This window comes from Ursus maritimus, unplaced genomic scaffold, assembly GCF_017311325.1.
Source record: "Ursus maritimus isolate PB19 unplaced genomic scaffold, ASM1731132v1 scaffold_4, whole genome shotgun sequence".
Lineage (NCBI taxonomy): Eukaryota > Metazoa > Chordata > Mammalia > Carnivora > Ursidae > Ursus > Ursus maritimus.
The window spans coordinates 79529640-79552281 of record NW_024426552.1 but is presented as its reverse complement, the minus strand read 5'-3'; the positions used below and the strand labels follow the sequence as shown (position 1 = coordinate 79552281).

Sequence of the window (22642 nt, the reverse complement as noted above, 5' to 3'; positions counted from 1 at the left end):
AGGTACAAATTCTTGTGACGCTGGATTAGGCCACTATTTTCTTGATGTGACATTTAAAGCACAAAATAAAAAAATACATGAAATGGACTTAATCAACATTAAAAACATTTGTCATAGCATAAGGTATAGAGTTGTCAAATCACTATGCTGTATACCTAAAACTAATGTAATATTGTATCAACTATATTTTGATTAAAAATAAACTTAAAAACATTTGTGCTTCAAAGAACACTATTAATAAAGTGATAAGACAACTCACAGTATAGGAAAAAATATTTGCAAATCATACACCTAGTAAGGATCTAGAATCCAGAATATATAAAGAACTCTTATAACTCAATAAAAGGACAACTCAAAAAATAGGCAAAGGATTTAAACAGACATTTCTCCAAATAAGAATGAATGGACAGAGGTGCCTGGGTGGCTTAGTCAGTTAAGCATCCAGACTCGATTTCAGCTCAGGTCATGATCTCAAGGTCGTGAAACTGATTCCCGCATCAGGCTCCATGGAGCCTGCTTAAGATTCTCTCTCTCCCTCCACCCTCCCCTCCTGCTCTCTCAAAAAAAAATCAATAGACAACTGCACACTAAAAGATGCTTAGCATTACTAGTCACTAGGGAAATGCACGTCAAAACCATGAGATACCACTTGACACACATTAGGATGGCTTTAAAAAAAAGGAAATCAGAATTGGCAAGAATATGATGAAGAAACTGAAACTCCTGTGCCTTGCTGGTAAGAATGTAAAATGGTACAGCCACTCTAAAAAACAGTTTGGCAGTTCCTCAAAAATTAAACATAGAATTACTGTATGATCCAACAATTCCACCTCTAATTACATACACAAAAGAACTGAAAGGGACTCAAAACAGAGACTTGTACATGAATGTCTGTAGGAGCATAATTCATAATAGTCAGAGATTGAAATAACCCGAATATCCATTGACAGACAGATGAACAAAATGTGAACACATACAACGCAAAATGATTAAGCCTTAAAAAAATTAAAAAAGAAATTCTGATACATGCTACAATATGGACAAACCTTAAAAACAGTATGCTAAGCAAAAGAAGCCAGACACAAAAAATCTATTTTATAATTCCACTTAAATGAGGTATAGGCAAATTCAGAGACAGAAATAGAATAGTGGTCACCAGGGGTTAAGGGGAAGGGGAAACGGGAAATTATTTAATGGGTACAGTGTTTCTATTTGGGATGATGAAAAACTTCTGGAAATGGATGGTGGCAATGGCTGCACAACATTGTGAATGTACTTAATGCCACTAAATTGCACACCTACCAGCTAATATGATTATTTTTATGTTTTGTATACTTTACCACAATATAATGCAAAAAAAATACATAGTCACTGATATATTAGGGGGAAAAAAAAGACAATAAATGGAATCCTCATACAGTTCTTGAGGGAACGTAAAATGGTGCAGCCACATTAGAAAACGATTTGGCAATTCTTCAAAAAGAAAACATGGGGAAAAGTAGATATCCACATGCAAAAGAATGAACTTGGACTCTTACACCATATACAAAAACTAACTAAAAATGGATTAAAGTCCTAAATGTGAATGCAAAAACTACACAACTCCTAAGAAAACGGGGGAAATGCCTCGTAACACTGAACTTGGCAATGATTTTTTCAATATGACACCAAAAGCATGGGCGACACAAGCAAAAATAGACAAATAGAACATCAGACCTAAAAACTTCTGTCCAGGGGCGCCTCAGTGGCTCAGCTCGTTGAGCGTCTGACTCTTGATTTTGGCTCAGGTCATGATCTCAGGGTACTGAGATGTGGGGCTCCTTGCTGAGCATGGAGCCTGCTTGGGATTCTCTCTCTCTCTGTCCCTCGACTCCCCCCTCCCGCCCCACCTTCTCTGAAAAAATAAAAAACCAAAAACAAACCCACAACAAACTTTTTTAAGATTTTATTTATTTATGTGACAGAGAGACAGCCAGCGAGAGAGGGAACACAAGCAGGAGGAGTGGGAGAGGAAGAAGCAGGCTCATAGCGGAGGAGCCCGATGTGGGGCTCGATCCCGGAAGGCCGGGATCACACCCTGAGCCGAAGGCGGACGCTTAACGACTGCGCTACCCAGGCGCCCCAACCCACAACAAACTTTTGCCCAAGGTACACAATCAACACAGTGAAAAGGCAATCTACAGAATGAGAGAAAATATTTGCAAATCACTTATCTGATAAAGGGTTAATATCCAGAATATATTTAAAAACAAAAACAAAAACAAAAAACTCCAACAATCAACAAAAACGTCAAAAACCTGATTAAAATAGGCGAAGGACCAGAACAGACATTTATCCAAAGATGACAGTCAAATGGCCAACAGGCATCTGAAGAGATGTGCAACATCACTAATCACCAAAGAAATGCAAATCAGAACCACAATGTGTCACCACACCCCCAACAGGATGGCTACTATCAAAAAAACAGAGAAGGAAATAACAAGCACAGTGCTGCCAAGGATGTGAAGAAATTAGAACTCTCGTGCACTGCTGGTGGCATTGTAAAATGTGCACCCACAGGGCGCCTGGCTGACTCAGTCAGCAGAGCATGTGACTCCTGATGTCGAGGTTGTAAATTCAAGCCCCACACCGGATGTAGAGATTACTTAAAAATAAAATCTTTAAAAATAAAATAAAATGGTACAACCACTGTGGAAAACAGTATGGAAATTCCTCAAAAAATTAAAAACAGAACTACCACATAACCCAGCAATCTCACTTCTGAGTATATATCCAAAAGAACTGAAAGGAGGATCTCAAAGATATTTGCACATCCGTGTTCACAGCAGCACTCTTCTCAATAGCCAAGAGGTAGAAGCAACTCAAATGTGTCTATCGATGAATGAATGCATGAACGAATGTAGTATATACACACAATGGAATAAATTATTTAGCCTTAAAAAGGAAGCAAATCTTATCACATGCTACAACATGGATGAACCCTGAGGACATTATGCTGAGGGAAATAAGCCAGTCACAAAAGATAAGTACTGTCTGATTCCACTTACATAAGGTATACAGTCAAATTTACAGAAATGAAGTGGCACGGTGGTTACCAGGAGCTGAGGGGGAAAGTCAAAATTGTGCATAGAGTTTCAGCTTTACAAGACAAAAGAGAATTCTATAGATGTTTCTTAACAATGTAAACGTACTTAACACTACTGAACTGCAAACTTAAAAATGGCTAACATAATACATTTTATGTTTTTGCCACAATTTTAAAAAGTTAAACAAGAGTACCATATGACCCAACAATTCAACTCGAGGTATATACTAGGAAAAGAAATGAAAACATGTCTACATGAAAATGTAGACAAAAAAGTCCACCACTGTATCGTAATAACCAAAAAATGGAAGTAACTCAAATGTCCATCAACAGATGAGTAAACAAAATGTAATATCCATATAATGGAATATTATTCGACCATAAAAAGAAATGAAGTACTGACACATGCCACAACATAGGTGAACCATGAAAACATGACACTAAATGAATGAAGTGGACACAAAAGGCCAGTAGGTGATTCCATTTAAATGAAATGTCCAGAACTGACCAATCCATAAAGAAAGAAAATAGATAACAGGCTGTTTAGGGCTAAGGGGAGGAGGGGAATGGGGAGTGACTATTAATAGGTATGGAGTTTCTTTTTGGGATAAAGAAAATGTTCTGGGATTGGATGATGATAGTTGCACAACCCTGTGACTACAATTAAAAACCACTGAACTGCATACTTTTAAATGGCAAATTTTAAGATCTGTGAATAATATCTTGAGTAAAAGAAATATACACCAATTTAGGAATCACTGCTTGGTTCAGTAATCTCGGTCTATTTTCCTCCTTAGCCCAAGAAAGGCAGTACAACCCCTTTTTCTCTTCTTCTGAAAAAGGACCCACTATCCCCACCTGGAGTCCAGTAGCTAAGAACAAGATCCCCCCTGCTGATGTGGTAGGCCAGCTCACCCCTCCATAGCTTCTCTACCTGGTCAGTCCAGACACTGACCAGTATATACATCCATGACAAGCAAAGAACTGAGCTCAAGTGGTCCCTACCTCAGGTTCCCTGGGAGCCAGGACTATAGGCACAGGGATTATCCTCATACAGGGCTGGCCTCTTACAGTAACTACAATTTCTCTTCTTGGGCAGTATCAACAAAACCAGTTAAAGACTGGTCTCACAGCTTCCTGGAATCAAGAGGAAATTCAGAAAGACCATCCATCTTTAATCCTCCAACTAGGATGCAGACAGTTAGAAACTGATAAGGGTAGATGGAAAGAATGGGGCAAATTCACAGTAGACAAAGACCTTTACAAACTAACCACAGAAGGGGTTATTCCTCTGCACCTTCCCTGCAGATGAGAATATGTAACCTCCCCTGTGAGCGACTTTTAGAAATAAATGACTTAAATAAATGATTTAAACTTAAAGGATGTTTAAATTGGTATACGACTTATTTTAAGACAACCTGACAACATATAAAATTTTAAATTTCCTTTACCCAGCAAGTCTATTTCCAGTGACTCAACCTAAAACTATGCTTGCAAAAGGGTGCAAATATCTCTATATAAGGATATTCACTGCATATTAGTTATAGAAGACTACAACCAACCCAAATATCCATTAAGAGAAGCCTTGCTACATTGTATTCATTGGCATGAACTACTACAATGCTATCAAAAAGAATATTCTGGGCCCAAGGTGCTGGTAATTTCCATTTCTTGCTCTGGGTGCTAATTACATGGATGTGCTCAGTTTGTGAAAATCGTACATCTGACCTGTGCATATTCTTTGTATATTATACTTCAATAAACAGAATGTAATAGACCTATTTGTACTGATACAATGTCTTCTAAAACATTAAGAGAGTAAAAAATAATAATAATAATCAAGGTGCAAAGAAGTATAAATGCCTACATACAAATGTTTTGGAAGAACACACAAGTGTAACTGAAAAGGCAGTGGTTATTAGAAGTCTATAGTTACAGAGATTTTTCACTTTACATATTCTTTAACACTATTTTAACCTGTTACAGTGCACATTTATTCATTTTACAATGACAGAGACTAACCTAAGTAGACAAAAAGGGCTCCCTTTCATCCCTGAGTGCCAGCCTGCTGTCATGGGACAAGTCACTACAATTTGGGCTGTCGATAAACACCCAGATACCTTGGGTTGGGAGCAGGCAGGGTAGTTTACCAGAAAGGTAATTTAGTGGTGATCTGCTATAGTAGAAAGTAAAAAGATACATTAAAAAGTATATTATTTAAATTAAGAACGGAGTTTGAAAAGAAAAAAGTGTATTCCCCATCTCTAGTCTTTCTGTGTGAGCTCAGACAAGTTATTTTACCTCTCTGAGCCTCAGTTACCCCATCTGAACAATCAGAATACCACTAACAGGGTTCTTACAATAAGGATAGTAGTATGTATGGAAAGTACCTACCCTAGTACTTGAAGCCTAGTTGGCACTCAAGCATTCGTTTTGTTTTTCTTTACCCAGAAATAAGTTGTCTGAAAACTGAGAAGCCAAGAATTTCAGGCAAAACAGTGACAAATTCAAAGGTTAAGATTAGCAAGATCCAGTGAGCGTTGCCTTACCAGAAACTTCAGGAACAGGAAAGTAGACCTTTGTCTAGGAGGTTTAGCTCAAAATCTTTGAATGTATAAGGCAAAAAAAAATTGAAACTAGGGGCATCTGGCTGGCTCAGTTGGTAGAGCATGCAACTCTTGATGCTGGGGTTGTGAGTTCAAGCCCCACATTGAGTGTAGAGACTATTTAAAAATAAAATCTTAAAAAAATAATAAGAAATTAACTTCAGAGGTTGGAGCAGAAGGGGCAAGGCCCTAGGGTGTAGTGGTGACTAACTTTGGAGCTGACAAAAGATATGGACTAGTAGAGAAAATGGGGCAATGTTTTCTTGAGATTTCTCTTCCCACCTCCTCCTCCCAACTCCTCCATTAGATACAGTATTTTAGCAGGTTCCTCTCTTAGCTTTACCTGAATCCCAACATAGTAAAGTCAGCATTCTGCTGAGCTAATAGAAAACCTGGCAGGTATCTCTCAGGCATACCTGAAAGCTAGAAAGGTAGGGGAAATACTCTCCTTGGGGGTTGCCTAGGGACCTCCAGTACAGGATTAAAACCCTTGCAGATTAAGGCAACAGAACAGGAGACTAGCTGAAGTGTAAAAGGACCAGGCACAATCTAACTTGAAGAATGCTACCGGATGCTCCCACAAATACCCAGTGAACATATAAAGACTTTTTCTCAAAACAATGTGAAGTTTGGGGAGATATTTCTGTGTAATAATTAAGATTAATACCAGAAAAAAAAAATCCCCAAACCAACCAAAGGGCGGGGCGGGGGCTAAAAAAGGATCAAGACCAGTTCTCTAGTACCTTTGAAAAACTGATTCCCAGGGACGGCATCTCCTCAGCCTTTAGAAGTCACTTAGATAACCTCGCAATAAGGATTTAGTATGACTGTTCATGTTTCTGTGGTTCAAAGCACTTTACACTCAAGCTGCTAGTTAGATCAAAACGTCTGTCTCTCCCTACTGCTATGTCCTATGTGCCAAATTACTGATTTGACTAAGAGAAAAGCAAATGACTAGGGGAAAGAATTCTGATTATCAGTGGTCTCCAAATACCAACTTCTTTGAATAAATTATTTACTGGCATGAGAAATGTTTAAATTCTGATCCCAGGTTTCTTCAAATATTTAATGGCATAAAATCTTTACCAACTTCAAAAAATACTAGGTATCAACTAATTATGAGATACTTTGAAAATATCAAAGGAAATAAAAACTTTGTTACCCTAAGGAAATAACGTTAAGTTTGGTTACTCTCAGAAAACAAGCAAACAAACCAAAAGCCCCCTGGTAATCCCAATGAAAACAGATGTGCTATTATAGAGTTATCTTTGAAGGTATCATATTTATTAAGACCTTGCTGACTAATCAATTCTACAGTATGACAATATACCTTTGAAAAAAATCTCAATCCTTTGATTCCAGAGCCCATTCAATACTCATTCACTTAACAGATCTTAAGTGCCTTTAGTGTGTGCAAGACATGTGCTAGTTGCTGTAACAAAATGAAAACTCTCATCGTCTTCAAGGATGCTGCCTGTACAATTACATTAGGCAGGCTGTGTTATAAATGATTAAGAAGTGTGGGCCACCTGGATGGTTCAGTTGGTTAAGTGTCTGACTCTTGATTTCAGCTTAGGTCATGATCTTGAGGTCCTGGAATGGAGCCCCATGTCAGGAGTCCACACTCAGCGGAGAGTCTGCTTAAGGATTCTCTCCCTCTCCCTCTGCTCCTCCCTCCATTTATGCATGCACACTCTCCCTCTGAAGAAAATATATTTTTTAAGATTTTATTTATTTATTTATTTATTTTAGGGAGACAGAGAGAATGAGACAGCACGAGCAGGGGGAGCGGCAGGCAGAGGGAGAGGCAGGCTCCCTGCTGAGCAAGGGGTCCCACGCATAACTCAATCCCAGGACCCTGGGATCATGACCAGAGCTGAAGGCAGATGTGTAGCACCCAGGTGCCTCTAAAGTAGATAAAATCTTAAAAAATAAAAAATGAATGACTGAAAAGTACAATGAGTCCAGAAAAATTAAAGCACTTCTGTTACTGGCAAGACTCCCTGACCCAGTGAACTCGGGAAACTCCCAGAAGCTTCTGCCTGTCACTTTCATCTTTTAGAAACTAATGAACTGCTGTAACAGGAAAAGAAACATTTGGGGAAGAAGACTGTGCAGATGAATCAGCAAGTGCCTGTTACCTCAGCTTCATTATAATATTAAAATCTTTTACCCTTCTGAATATTCATCCCAAGCCCTGCTAAAAGGAGCCTGCTTTCCCCTGTTCAGGGAGTCATGGCTTTGGAAATTATTCCCCATGGTCTCCTTATTTGTACAAATAAATTGAGCCAACTCCACCTGGTGTAGTCTCTGTCTATAGTTCACCAAGGAACAGACTCACTTTGGTCTGGTAACACTTCCTGCAGGAAGCAATGTCCAAACCATAAGCTTGAAGATCAGTTCAGGTTCCAACAAGGAGACAGAAAAGGTAAACCTTCCAGACAAAGGAAAAAGCCCAAAGGAAGAAAGTTAAGCACCGTTTCTCCTCTTAGGTAGGTAAAGAAAATTAAGAGTACCATTAAGTCTAACCATATTTAAGAAAAAGCAGTATTTTGCTATTATTTCTCTAGATTTTTTCCTATCTGCACAATTGTTAAACTTTCAAATCCATTTCCCCGAATTTCTCAAATAACTAAGTCCATAAAATATTGTACAAGTGTTACCTTGAAGAGCCAGATTTATCTTTCCATAAAAATTACAAAGAACAAAAATTAAATTATCATGGTGACATGCATGGCATGCTTACATTTATTTAATAAACGAAGACTTTAAAAACAGCATGGTGCAGTAAAGAGAAAATTAGCTTTAGAATGAGACAGACCTGGGTTTCAAAACTTAGCTCTACTACTTACTAGCAGTGTGACCTTTGAAAAGTTCCTTCTCTGAAAGCCAGTTTCCTTATTGGTAAAAAGGGAGATAACTACCCGGTAAGCAACCCTGTGAGGTAGGGAGAGAATGTGTATAAAGCATTCTGCATAAAGAAGGTACTTAATCAATGTCCCCTTTAATTTCTTTAATGAGGATAATAATTACTCATAACCTATTTCACAAGCTAGGATTCTACGACAAAGACAGATTATTTGATCAGTAACATACTAGAGCAAATTCAGAAAACAAGTGACCCACGGCATCACATACACCTTCATGCCACACTACTTTGTATACTATCACATTAGCCTGAAGGTACAGAGACTGTCCTCTAAACCACTGGTGAGCAGGGTACAAAAGCCATTGACTGTGACATACTGTACCTTTTGGTTTGATTTCTCTTCCCTTGAATGGCTAAAACGTGTAAGCTAACACAAACCTGTCACAGTCCGCTGGCCATCACTTAGGTTATTCCACCACTTGTTAATCTAAAACAGAAGGAAAATTGCCTATCACCATATGGTAAACACGTTCAGACTAGGAAAATGAAAAGCCAGAGAGAAAATGATTTGTGCATAAAAAGAGTCCTCATGTGCAAAAATTACCAATAAACAGACATAACAGATATGTGGCAAAATAGAAATACAGGTGCTTTATAGTCTATTCTCCACACAGAGTCACTGTTTAGCTCTGTGACCTCAGACAAATTACTTCTAAATTTCAGTTTTCTGAAATATAAAATAGAGACAGTAGATACCTAGTAATAGTTGTGAGGAATATTAATAATAAAGCACCTAGCACACTATCAGATACACACAGGTATCAAGCTTAAGTGATTTATTCACCAAGGTCCAATCTAGTTTTAAAATTCTCACCAAAAATACTTTCTAAAACTACATTTTAAGGTATAATAATAATTTGAGGTTCAGAAAAAGAGATAACCCTAATCTTTCAGAAACACACTGAAATATGCCTAGGATTTGCCTCACAGTAATCAGTGGCAGCGAGGGAAAGGAAACAAAGTTGGCCTTGTGTCAATAATCGTTGAAGGCGGATGATAGGGGTTCATTATACTTTTTTCTTTAGTTTTACGTTTGTTTGAAATTTTTTCATGATTAAAGTTTTAAAATAAAAAATATATTCTAACTATGATATTGAACCACACTTTATATACTAACACAGAAAGAAATCCAAGGTTAAAAAAAAAGTTACAGATCAACATGTATACTGATCCATATACAATCATTCCGTTTTTGTATTTATAATTTGTGTCTGAGCTTTCAGACCTTCCTCCCCACATATGTAGCGGTATGGCAGGGGTTCCCAGGGCTTTCATTTCCCACGTTGTATTTATATATTGTTTTAATTTTCTTTAATGGGCACGGATTTTATATTTTATAACCTATCATATAGCTATAAACCAATCCATCTTTGGATAAAGATTATGTCTATTGCTTGTGTCACTTTTCACTATCCTAAAGAACCATTTGAACCATCAAAATTTCATAATATAGGGCACCTGGGTGGCTCAGCTGGTTAAGTGTCCAACTCTTGGTTTCAGCTCAGGTCATGGTCTCACGGTGGTGAGACTGAGCCCCACATCAGGCTCCACGCTCAGGGTGGAATCTGCTTGAGATTCTCTGCCTCTCCCTCTCCATCCGCCCCTCCCCTACTCAAACATGCGCATGTACTCGCACTCATGCTCACACTCTCTCTCATTCAGCTCTCTCTCTAAAATAAATAAGATCTTCAAAAAAATACTTTATAATATAGACACGCTGGAAACCTGTAGCTTTCTAAGGAATCAAGGATTACGGAACAGGTCAGTGTTACTATCTTCTCAAACATATTTTTCTGAATAAATCACTGTTAGCTATCTTAGCTTTCACCTGCAAATAATTACACCCATTGTCCTGACACAAAGCCTCTGTAAAACAGGTAAGGTTCAGGCTTCTCGCATATGTCTATGGGGAAATGAAGAATAAATACTTCTTTGTACTTCGAAGAACCTTGAATTATCATTAGGAGAAAATTAAGAGGACATCAACCTTCTCTCAAGTGGAGAGGCATGTGTCAACAAAACAACAAGAAAACAAACAAAAACAAACTCAAACAAAAAACAAAGGTGCTTGAAAACCAAATGAATCTGATCCACATATTAACTTAGGGCTTCAGTGCTCAGTAAGTATTGTCAAGTGAAATAAATGTTTTATCTTAAAGGCAGTATTTGTAAAAAATCAGTTAAGAAATTGAAAGAGGGTCACCAACTTGCATGTGAAATAACGAAAAGCTCTAAAAGCTCTACGTTTGTACCCTTTTCTTGCATCCTCATCCTGTGAGCAGTTAGAAATATCCCACAGTGGTATTTATCAGAGGTATGTAAACATCATTCACAGAGAAGCTTTTTAAAATCCACAGAATATCTCTACACCAAAGGCACAGATGCTTTGAAAACTGCCTGTGTTTCTACTACGTACTCTAAAATATTCCAGCAAGGTAATGCAAAACAGCAGCCCTTAAACTTAAGTAGGGCTGAGAGACCCCAACACGTTAATTTTTAGCAACTATCCACAGCTATTTTTGATACGTGTGGGTAGAGCCACAAGCTTCTTAGAACACCATCAAGTACAATATTGCCAGACTTCAAAACACTGATACTGACTGCAATGAAATGACTCTGAAGAAGATTAAGTTCCGTAACTTCGTATCTACTGATGTAAATGTTATCAATCACTAAAAACACTTCACCAACTAACCAGACTTCAACACTTGTGATCAACTAGAACAAAGAAAGCCATGTTTATCCTTACCTCCTTTCTGAAGTCTCCTTCCTTTTGTGGTCTTATGCTATCCAGCCAATCAGCTTTTATACCATCAAAGTAACTCTGGACCCTGGATTTCAGTGATTCATACTGCCAAATAGCAGCTGATCCAAATGCACAGCCTGTAAACTACGTAAAATCAATATGTCACAAAATAAGGTCAAAAGAGAAAGAGAACACATAGTTCCAAGGACAGTATTCCATCTTCATTGCTTCTTACAACACCAAGAGAAGGAACAGGAACATCTGGCATAGTGTAACTTTATTAGGTGAAAAGAATACTTAACTGTTACCCCATTTTATTAACTTTACCGTACCCTCAGGCCTATTTACAGCTAGAAATTTTCAAATAAAATTCAAAAATTTCAAATAAAACTCAAAATATCACATGAAATGCTATCCCAAATAAGAGGCCTGTAAGTTTCTTCTCCAGGGCATACATAAGCGAACCAGATTCTAACAGCAATTATTAGAGGCACCTGAGTGGCTCAGTCAGCTAAGCTTCTGACTCTTGATTTCCACTCAAGTCATGATCTCACGGTCATGAGATCAAGCCTTGTGACCGGCTCCACGCTGGGCATGGAGGCTGCTTAAGATTCTCTCCCTCTACCCCTCCCCACCTTGCACAAGTGCATATGCGCTTTCTCTAAAGAATAACAATAACAGTAATTATTAAATTCATGTTCTCCTGTCATCATTCATGACCCCAGATACCCAGATCCTTTAAATCCCCCTCCACTTGTCTTTAAGGGAGCCCAAATAAGACAAACAGTATTTCACTGCTACAGCATCAGCAGGTAGGTAACTCCTGGTGACATAAGCACTTACCCCAACAGTAAAAAACAAGGGCTTTACAAGGGTCCTTATAGGATAGGGAGAAGGATAAAAGACTGTTTCTTCTACAGGAGGAATCAAAGCACTTCTCTTGTATGCTTCACCACTCGTTCCTGTGTCTGATCTTCGAGGTTCAACCTTCCTGGGTGCTTTTCTGAATCCACATTTTTGCTGAATAAAAAAGTTAAACCTTTAAGGGGAAAATAAGAGATTAGCAACAGCTGCATCTTGCAAACATCAAGCTCCATGAGCCTCACCCTTTAGCCTATATCATCAACATCTCAGTTTATTCTCACTCTGTGCCCCCAAAGAAGCCAACATGCCTACTCCCAGCTAGGGTTCTAAGTCAAAACACTGAACTGCGCCCTTCTGGAAAAGGGGACAGGGACACACAAACTACAGCAACTTTAAAGGGAACTGTTCAGGCTGTTAACTATGTACCAATCAGCAAAATCATTTGTATCCCTCCTCCACACACAGTGTGCAGTCTGGTAAAAAGCTGGAGAACTCCAAGCTGTCAATTTGAATTTGCAGAGAATGGCTTTGTTACTTTGTTTGAAGTTTGGTCAATTTCCAGAACAAACATTTAAAGGTAAGTATCATCCTCAAAGTCACTCCAAATTCAAATAACTGCTTTCTTTTATAGAAGTACTAATCATTCTAAGTTGTTGGATTTTCCCTACTTCTCCCCCTATTTATTTCACTCCATTCTGGGGACACCCACCAAATATTTTGTAAAGGGTTTTATTGCTTCGAACCCTTGAACTGGACCTTAAAACATTTGACACTACTGATCACACTTACCACTCCTACTTAGTTCCTGTAAGATTGCATTCCCTATTCTTCAAATTCACTTTCCTGATGGCTTCTCCCCCTTTCTCCTATCCTTTAGTGACAGATACACTCAAGGGCGCCAATAGTTCCTTTACATGCTCTCCATTCAAACTCAACCCATACAAATTCACGAAATCTTTTTCTTTTGTAAAGCTTTCCCTAAACTGACAAAGTAGAGACCCTTTCCTGTTTGTTCTCATCATACTCTAAACATACCATCCTCCTACACTCAAAGCTCCTTGAAAGCAGAAATCAGACAGGTCTTCCAACACTTTGGCTGAATAAAAGAATAAATGTATTTTCTGTGGCCTGTATGACTCCTAAGTAAATGATTCAAATATATTTCTTTAGGGGAACCTGGGTGGCTCAGCCGTTAAGCGTCTGCCTTCCGCTCAGGTCATGGTCCCAGGGTCCTGGGATCGAGCCCCACTCTCACACTCCCCTTGCTTGTGTTCCCTCTCTCACTCTCTCTCTCAAATAAATAAATAAATAAAATCTTAAAAAAAATATATATATATATATATATATATATTTCTTTAGTCCTAACCTCAATCTTCTGGTCTTGTATTTCTAACTATATATAGAATATTTCCATTTGGATATGCTCTCAATTACTTTAAAACCAATACATTCAAAAGGAAAGTCCTCCCCTAAGAACAGCTCCATTTTCTGACTTCCTCAGTCTTTCAGAGGGACCACAGTTTCTCAATCACTGAGGTTAAAAATCTAGATGTCATTTTGGTGTCCTCTCCTTTATTCTTACCATCCAATTAAAAACCAACTCTGTCAAATAAAAATATTTTTTTCTTTCCTAGTCCTTCACTTCATGCCTGGATTACAGCAACAGCTCACCTAACTCCAAACATTTTAACGTGTTGTATGTTGTTCTTATATCACTTTTCCTCAAACATTTAGTAGTTCCTCAAACGCCTTCTCAGAGGGCCAAAAATCTCTCCCAAATTCCCCTACAACTCAGCTCACCCCTTCTAACCTGGAATACTCTACTTTTTCCTAACATACTTCATCGATTCCAATATTGCCCCACTCCAATTCATCCTCCACATTTTATTAAACACAAATGAAGTATCATTCCACTGCTTTAAACCCCACAATAATTTTTCATCCTATCAACTCAGCAATGCTACTCCCTTGTTCTGGTACATCCCTTTGTTCACACTCTTGTGCCCCTGAGAATTCAATTCATTTCTCTCCACCTCCAGGAAGCCTTCATTAACGAGGATGGGTGTCTCCTTTGTACTCCTAGAGTCCCAAAGCATCCTGCATAGACTTTTTTACTTATGTCAATTATTGCCTGTACCACAACAAAACAATTACTTTTATATTCACCGTATCTCTATCACCAAGCCCAGCCCCTAATAAAGAAAAGGTCAATAATTATCTGTTAGAAAAAAGAAGGGGGTCCAGAATGATTGTTAGTTCTATTTTGAGTAACTGAAAGGAAGGTGGTACTATTCACCAGGACAAGGGAAATCAGAGGCACCGAAATAGGAAATTGGAAGATAAGACATGAAGAATTCCATCTTGGGCAGTGTTTCAAATGCTTGTGGTCATGGCAGCTCTATTCTAATAGCTAAAACACCAGAACTTCAATTCCCGTCAAAAGGGGAAAGGACAAACTGTGGTATCTTCATACAATGGAGTACTACTCAGCAAAAAAAAAAAAAACCAAACTACTGATCACACATCATGGATGAAGTTCAAAAACACTGTTGAGCAAAACAATGTTTATCTTTAGGTGATGGTTCCACAGGTGTATACATTCATCAGAATCCGCTGCTATACACTTAATAGTTATATAAAATAAAGTATTGTTAGCATTTGTAGGATACCCAGGTGGTGTCTAGTAGGCATCTGGAAAAAACTGAAACTCAGAAAAATGGCATAGCAACTATTATTACTATTACTTGCCTAGTATGCTCTTTCTCCAACACTGAGTCCACGCACAGTTCAACTTCTCAGAAGTCACATGGTGAGGATGGGTGATGGAGATAAAGTAATTTGCCTTGAAACTTTAATAATCCACAATTTATACTCATAAATAAGTACTATTCCTTTCAAGGAAATCTATTTTGAAAAGTGATGCACTTATTCAAACAAAGCCAATGTTGCTTTGAATGACTCTGAACTTCCTTCATAGCCCTGTTACCAGTATTATAAATATCCTTTAGTTACAGTTAAACAGCTAATCCCAAATCTCTATTTCTTTTTCTCTTGCCTTTTTCTGCAGAGGCTAGATAAGGTAAGTGTCCTCGCTTTTCCAACCTCCTTTATGGCATACGGTGGCCATATTTCAGAGTTCTGACAAAATGAGAGACTTAAGAACTTCTATGTACCTCTCTGAAAGATTTGCTTATCTATAAAAATGGGACATATCAGCAATGTCATATCCCCCACTTATTTTGCCTTCAATAAGGAATGTAATGCCTAGATTTTGGGCAGTCATCCTGAATGCCAAAAGAAGCCCAAGGGATTCAAATACTAACTTGATATTTTTTAGCTACTGAGCAAAGATAGTAGCCACTTACCTCCATCATCCTATGCTAACTCTCCCCCCTTATTTATTTAAACAGTAAATGTACTTACAGCCAAATGCATTACTAACTGATAACACCTTTAAAGTGGCAAATGTTAATCCTTTACAATTGGATTTAATTTTTATGTATTTATTTTTGGAGGGGATTTAATTTTTATTAAACAATTCAAAGTAACATAGAGCTAGGTTAGTAAATAAAGTAACACCACTTTGGGCCAAAAAACAAAGGTATGACATAAAGTAACAGGAATATGTTCCCTTTATTTTTAAGATTTTATTCATTTGTCAGAAAGAGAGAGAGAGAGAGCACAAGCAGGGGGAGCAGCAGGGAGAGGGAGAAGCAGACTCTCCGCTGACCAGGACCCTAGGATCATGACCTGAGCCGAAGGGAGATGCTTAACCGACTGACCCACCAGGTGTCCTGAATATGTTTTATTTAAAGACTACAATTTGTAACTAAGTGTCGTTTTCTGGCTTTTTTTTTTCTTATTAGACCAAGAAATGTGAAGGATGAGACTACTTTATATTGCCCATAGTGTAATAACAGAAGACAAGTACTCAATCGGTTCTAATGAAAGATTACTTCTACAGCTCATCAACTCATTTAAAATTCAGAAGTGCAATGTTTGAAAAGGAACATAAACACACCAGCAGTTTGGGAATCTAAACTTGAAGCAAAGCCAGACCTTTTGCCTAGAATAATATTTACCTTAGAAATAAGTGTGGGGCCAAGGACACTGAGAATATATTACACAAGTTGGCCCCAGGGTTAAGGTCAGATGCAGAATACCTATATTAAGAATATATACATATAAAATATATATATATATACATATTGGGAATTACAGTTGGACACACAGAACTCGTTCGATAGAACTAAGTTACAATATATTGGTTCACTGAACAACTATTCCTATTACCTAGCACACATTCATATGCGGCAGAGGCTGGAAAGCTAAGAACTATTTCCCAGGTAGTCTTTCAGTGTTACACTGGTTCAATACCTGAAGACAGAACTGAGTTAAGTAAGAAGGCAAAACATAATGCATCAATTTGCAAGGGAAGATAATGGTGAAGGCAGCATAGTTCTTACTATGGTCAGCAGATCCTGACTTGGCAGAAGCTTCCCCAGTTGTCTCATTTATTATTGCATAACAAACCACCCCAAAACTTAACTGTCCTGAGACCATAATTATTTCTCAAGACTTTGTAAGGTAGGCACCCTCAACTGGGCAGTCCTTCTGGTCTCACCTGGGGTCACTCACACAGCCAGTCATTTGAGTGCTCAATGGGAGCTGGGCAGTCGAAGCTGGCTTCACTCCCATGCCGGGAGCCCGGACTGGTTGTCAGCGGGCCATCTCCTACCGAATGCTCTCTCAGTAATCAACAGGCTAGCAGGGGCTTCTATCATGGCAGTGGGAGTAGCACTCCAGGAAGGAAAAAGGTGAAAGCTGCAAGCCTCTCGAGGCCCAGACTCTGGACCTTGCACATTATTTCCGCCACGTGCTACTGATCAAAGCAAATCCCAGGACCGACCCGGCTTCAGAGAACAGGGGAATCGAAAGCAACTCTGGATGAGAGGAGCTGTGATTACTGTGACCACGTATTTAAGCTACCATGTCAGTTGCAGCAGAGACAGTTGTGACTGTCACAAGCTTGGTCTTAGAACAGTAATTCTCAATGCTGGTTCCTGAAGAGCAGCAGAACATGACACCCCGAAACATGCCACTTTGCCGTAAGGACTGTCTTGGGCTGAGGGCAAGTGAGAAGCAGATATAATTAAAACTCTCTGCCCTGCCCCCATTTGCCTAAAAGCAGGATATAAATTTGTGAAGGTATACCCACTACCCTCTACCAGGAAAAATAGAATTAGGAGACAACTCTAGACTCTTATGTGCTCAGAGAAGGCACCAGAAAAATCTAACTAGCCCTTATATCCATTAGCTCCCTCATATATCACCTCCCCAGTTTGCTGCCCTAGAAAAAAAAGTCCTTTTCCTTTCTCTTGTCATTTCTCTAAAACTTTGTTTTGTTAAAAATCGAAATAAGCCCAAATTCTAACCACCATTTGTGTTATTCTCCAGTGAGTACTGCCACGTGTATGTGCAATGCACATGTTCATAAGCTTGTTTTTCTCTTGCTAATCCATCTTTTCTCAGTCTAATTTAAAGGGCCGCAACCAACAAACCTAAGACTGGTAGAGGGAAAACAGCTTTTCTTTCCCTATACTACACATTAGAAGTGGCTAGTGAGCTCTTAAAAATACTGTACTATGGCTCCACTTCACACCAATTAGTCTCCAGAGGTGGAACGAAGGCATCACTATTTTTTAAAGAGCTACCCAGGTGATTTTCATATTCAGCCAGGGTTGATCTACCACAGATTTAGGGAAAAACTTTAGTATACATACAAAACACCTGGGGATCTTGTTAATATCAGACTCTAAATCAGTAAGTCTGGGGTGGGGAAAATGTGAAATTGTGCATTTCTAAACAAGCTCACAAACTGACAAACTTGGGCCCGCAGGGTGGATTCAGCCTGCCAGCTAAGAATGGTTTTTGAATTTTTAAAGAGTTATTTAAAGTAAAAGAGTATGTGACAGAGACCATACGTGTCCCTGTCATTTTCTATCTGGCCTTTCATAAAATAAGTTTGCCACTTCTATCCCAGATGATGCCCAAACTGCTAGTTCACAAACCACTTTTGAGCAAGAAGCTAGAACCTAATCCTTAACAAAATTTCTACTTAAATTAGAATGGTTATCTACAGGGTAATCCTACCTAACCAGGACTAACAAGAATTCAGATTTGTAACAAATAATTCCAACACAAAAGTTTCATTAGGGCTGACAATAGTGAGAGTTTCTCGCCCTTTTCCCCCTCTCCTAACAGTACACTGTAATTTCCAGCCATTGGTTGCGGGAGGCACACCAAGCTCCTGACTGGCTTTAGTCAACCTACAGACCCACTCCCGCCAACTTCAAGGGATTCAAGGATGGACAAGTATCCCAAATCAGGCCAATCTGGTCCAATGAATTTTAAAATTTTGTTTGTAGTACTGGGAAACTTTTTCTGCTAGACATGAACCTAGAAGTATATAGCCCCAAGAGCTACTGACAGCCATCTTACGACAGGAAGAGAGCGCTGAGAGAGTAAAGTCAACGTTTAGGAAGCAGAGCCAAGCCATGGAGAAAAACGGAATCCTGGTGACAATCTGAAACACCAAATCTTGCCTCATTAGAAGCCACTCCTACTTCTGGACTTTTTAACTGCATAAACGAATAAATTTTCCTAATTGCTTCAGTTGGTTGGAGTTGGGTTTTCTGTTACTACAAAAATGCTCTTAGATGAAGTACTTCATCACACATTATATATGACAAGATACGTTCTGTCCTTATGGGGCTTTTGCTTTAAATTTCTTAAAATGCAAAAACAAGGAAAAGCATGATAAACGTTTAACTGCAAATGTTTGAGAACATATTTATGTTCTTTATAAGAACAAGAGAACATATGAGAACATATTATATGAGAACATATTTAGGTTCTTTAGCTCTGCTCATTCACATCAGTGCAAAAGATGGATAAATGACTCAGGGGCGCCTGGGTGGCTCATCGGTTAAGCGTCTGCCTTCAGCTCAGGTCATGATCCCAGGGTCCTGGGATAGAGCCCCTAGCAGGGCTCCCTGCTGGGCGGACAGTCTGGTTCTCCCTCTGCCCCTCACCCTGCCTCTCTCCCTCCCTCCCTCTCTCAAATAAATACATAAAAATCTTAAAAAAAAAAAAAAAAAAAAAAAGACTTAATAAATCACTTACCTGAAATAAGTCCAGAAAACAAGGAGAAACAACGTGATAAAATGGATGGTGCAAGCAGAGAGTGGAATGGGAGGAGAGGGTCATTAGAGGTATATACCACTCATGAAGACAGGCCTGCCTCTTAGCTCTGCCGCTTTGGTCCTTTCGCCAATAACCCGTCTTTTTGTGAAAGCAGTCTAATGTGCTCAAAGTGAGATCTCATAAATACCTGAGTTACTACCAGCCGTACAATTGTTATAGTTCAGTTCTTTAGCATGATTCCATAACTTTTAAATAGAAAAGGTCATATCTATGTATTAGTTCAATTAATAGTGAATGAAAACATAGTCTTGTGAATTTTTAACAGTGCAACTTAGATATATGTACAAGTCAGCAGTAATGTCTCTGTTTCTGAAGATTTTCATGAATAAACTGAGTAGAGATGGCTTAATGTTCAAATGGAGACAACATGTGTGCAAGCATACACACAACAGAGTCACTCCACCTAAAAAGAGAAGTTTTGAGGGAGAGGGGACTTCTACACAAACACTTGCATGACAAAATTTTCTTAAAACCCTTCTGGAGTCAATAGATGGTAAATTAAACAGGGAAAATAGTTGAACCACCAACTACTCTCTTAGTTCCATACAACTGAAATTATGCAGGCTTCTTTTAAGCCTAAACCATTTCTTAGAAGTGCCGCCAGAAATTTGATAATGGTAAAGCTTCTGAAGAGCCTGAGATTTTTTCCTATTTCTGTAAAGGGACAGACAGTAAATATTTTAGTTTTTATGAAGAACACATATGTCACATATTGTTTTGCTTTACAACCCTTTAAAAATGTAGAAACCATTTTTAGCTGGTGGGCTGCATTGGGCCTGCCATAGTTTACAGAACTCTTGTGTCATTACCTGTACAGCAAATTCTCAGCCACGCTTCAGGCCTATCACATCAGAATCACAAGGATTGGGCCCAGAACTCTGCTTTTTAACCTTTTCTCTAACCTTATTCTTCTGTATACTAATCTTAGAACCACAGGAAATCAAAGCAAACCAAATAAAGTTACATACATACAAAGTAATTCATTCTTCCTATTAACTTTAAGTGCTTATTTCCAGAGGTGAGCAGGCATATACACTCTACTTCAGGCTTACTTACATTCTCTTGTAATGCACATTTTTCTATGCAACCATAAAAATGTCATTTTCAAATTCTGCAAATAAACAGCAAACTTAAAAAAAAAATAGGTGCTAATCGCCAACATCACACCTTCATTTTTTTTTTCAAATGGTCTCCAATTTTTACTGAAGGTTCTTCATTAGTAAGTTATTTTTCGTTTGCTTTCCCTTCCTAACAAATATTTTTATTATTATCACACCTGTTGCTTCCTGAGAGCCATATTCACTTTTCCTCCCCCTCAAACCATGCAATTTTGACTGGGATTTGGAATAAATTATGGGATCTGGGCCGCTGAAATCTATCACTACCTCCACCTGACCTCCTCATTCTCCATCTCCCCAGGAGTTTAAGATTAGTGCCTGAATCTCCAAGTTAAGGTGTTGCGTGAAGTTAAACTACAATGTATGCAAATTTTCACAAACCCCTAATCGAATTCACCTGGAGTGCTTGCAAGACCTACAGGTTCTTCCACTCCCCTCGCCCCACAACTTCTGTGTTGACAGAACTTGGGTGGGGCCTGGGAAATATATTCTACAAACACTCCAGGTGATTCTTAAAATTAAGCAATGGCTCGCCATACGGGAGCCTCAACTATTTGCCACTGGCTAGCCCCTCTGTTGAACACTCTAAACTTGCTACCATCAATCAGATGGGATTTCAGGCATCTGGAACCAACTCAGAAACCGGGAAGGTTGAAACTCTGGATTAAAGAGCAGGAACAAATTTCAAGTCAAATACACATCAAAATCTTGGACAGCTAAGGGATTTCTCTTCTCTTTAGAACTGAATTAACAAAAGCAGCAAATACTGAGAGTATTCTCCTCATACAGCTTCTACTTGGGAAAACCAGTACTGTAGTTTTCCTTCCAAATCATCTGTAAACTAAATATTTCATGGTCTCCCTTCTTCAACAGAAAAGCCTCTCCCTACGACTTTGAAGGTGGCAAATGCCCTTTGACTCTGTCTTCCCTTAGTTCTCTAAACGCTAAAGAAGGTAACTTGTAGAACACAGGTTTATACTTGTAGAACACAGAGAATCAGGTCTGCCATTCTATCATCGTGTAACTGCTTCGCTTAAAAAAATAGGTCCAATACCTTCTTCGCGGGATTATGAGGCGTGGCACGTAATGAGCCCTCAGAGACTAGTTCCCCTTCCCCGCACGTCCTTCCCGATGGGAAAGGGGCAGACGGCGCGGGCTCACGGAAAGCTGCGCCGGGGTCGGTCACTGGGCACCCCGGCTCGGGGCACGGTGGCACGGCGAGAAGCGAGGGCTGGCGAGGCGAGAGGGGAAAGCGGGACGGAGAGAGGAAGGGACGGGTGAGGGCAGGGGTGAGAGAAGGCAGCCCCACAGGCCCACACGGCCTGGGCCCCCGAGGATGCTGGCCGGAGCGGAGGGTTCGAGGGGAAAGAAGCCCGGAGCGGCGGTCATTACCTGCGTCCAAGCAGTCGCGGCGGGGCCAGGGCCGCAGTGAGCTCCTCGCAGCTGCGGCCGCCCGCCGGCTGAGCCCAAGCCTGGCCACAGCCCCAGCCTCTCTGTGCCCAGCCTCGCCACGCCATCTTCCCAACCTCTGCCCCACCATGGCCCGACCTTACCAACCCCTGCCGCGGAACCACTTCCGGGGCGAAGGGGCGGGGGGGGGGGAAGCCATAGAGCGCCGAGGTGCAGCCTAGAGCGCCCCCACGCCCAGCCGACCCGAAGCTCCACACTCCCGAGGGCTCCGCGGGCGCCGCGCAATTCCCCCCGCCCGGCTAAGCCTGGACCTGGGACGCACGCGGGAGAGCGCCCAGGCCTCCACGCGGTTTGCGGATGAGGTCCGGAGGAAAAAGAGAAGGGAAAACTAGCATTTATGGAGTAATGGCACGTATCGGGCACTTTACCCAAGTTATTGCATTTAATCCTCACGAAACTTGAGGCGGATAGTATCACCACTGGCCTACAGAGGCTCAGAGAGGAGTGAGTGGAGGAAACACCATTGCATCATTGTTCCTGTATTCTTTCTCTTTTTTCCTGCATCTCACCATTTCATGTTATTACTTTTTTTTTTTTTTTTTTTTTTTTTTTTTTTTT

The 22642-nt window shown here is 39.7% G+C and overlaps 1 protein-coding gene across 2 annotated transcripts in view; it reads right to left on the bottom strand.

The window, feature by feature from the left end:
• Positions 1 to 22173, bottom strand: part of PARL (presenilin associated rhomboid like) — a 50634-nt gene extending 28461 nt beyond the window's left edge. Inside the window, exons 1-4 of one of the 2 annotated variants that reach the window (XM_040621520.1) lie at positions 22007 to 22173; positions 12210 to 12405; positions 11370 to 11510; positions 8999 to 9047 (exon numbers count right to left, since the gene is read on the bottom strand). In XM_040621520.1, the coding sequence (XP_040477454.1) occupies positions 8999 to 9047; positions 11370 to 11510; positions 12210 to 12405; positions 22007 to 22131 (511 nt within the window). In that variant the 5' untranslated portion in view covers positions 22132 to 22173. The remainder of the gene's footprint in view (positions 1 to 8998; positions 9048 to 11369; positions 11511 to 12209; positions 12406 to 22006) is intronic. The other variant, XM_008705376.2, reaches the window with a different exon arrangement.
• Between the last annotated feature and the right edge of the window lie 469 nt (positions 22174 to 22642).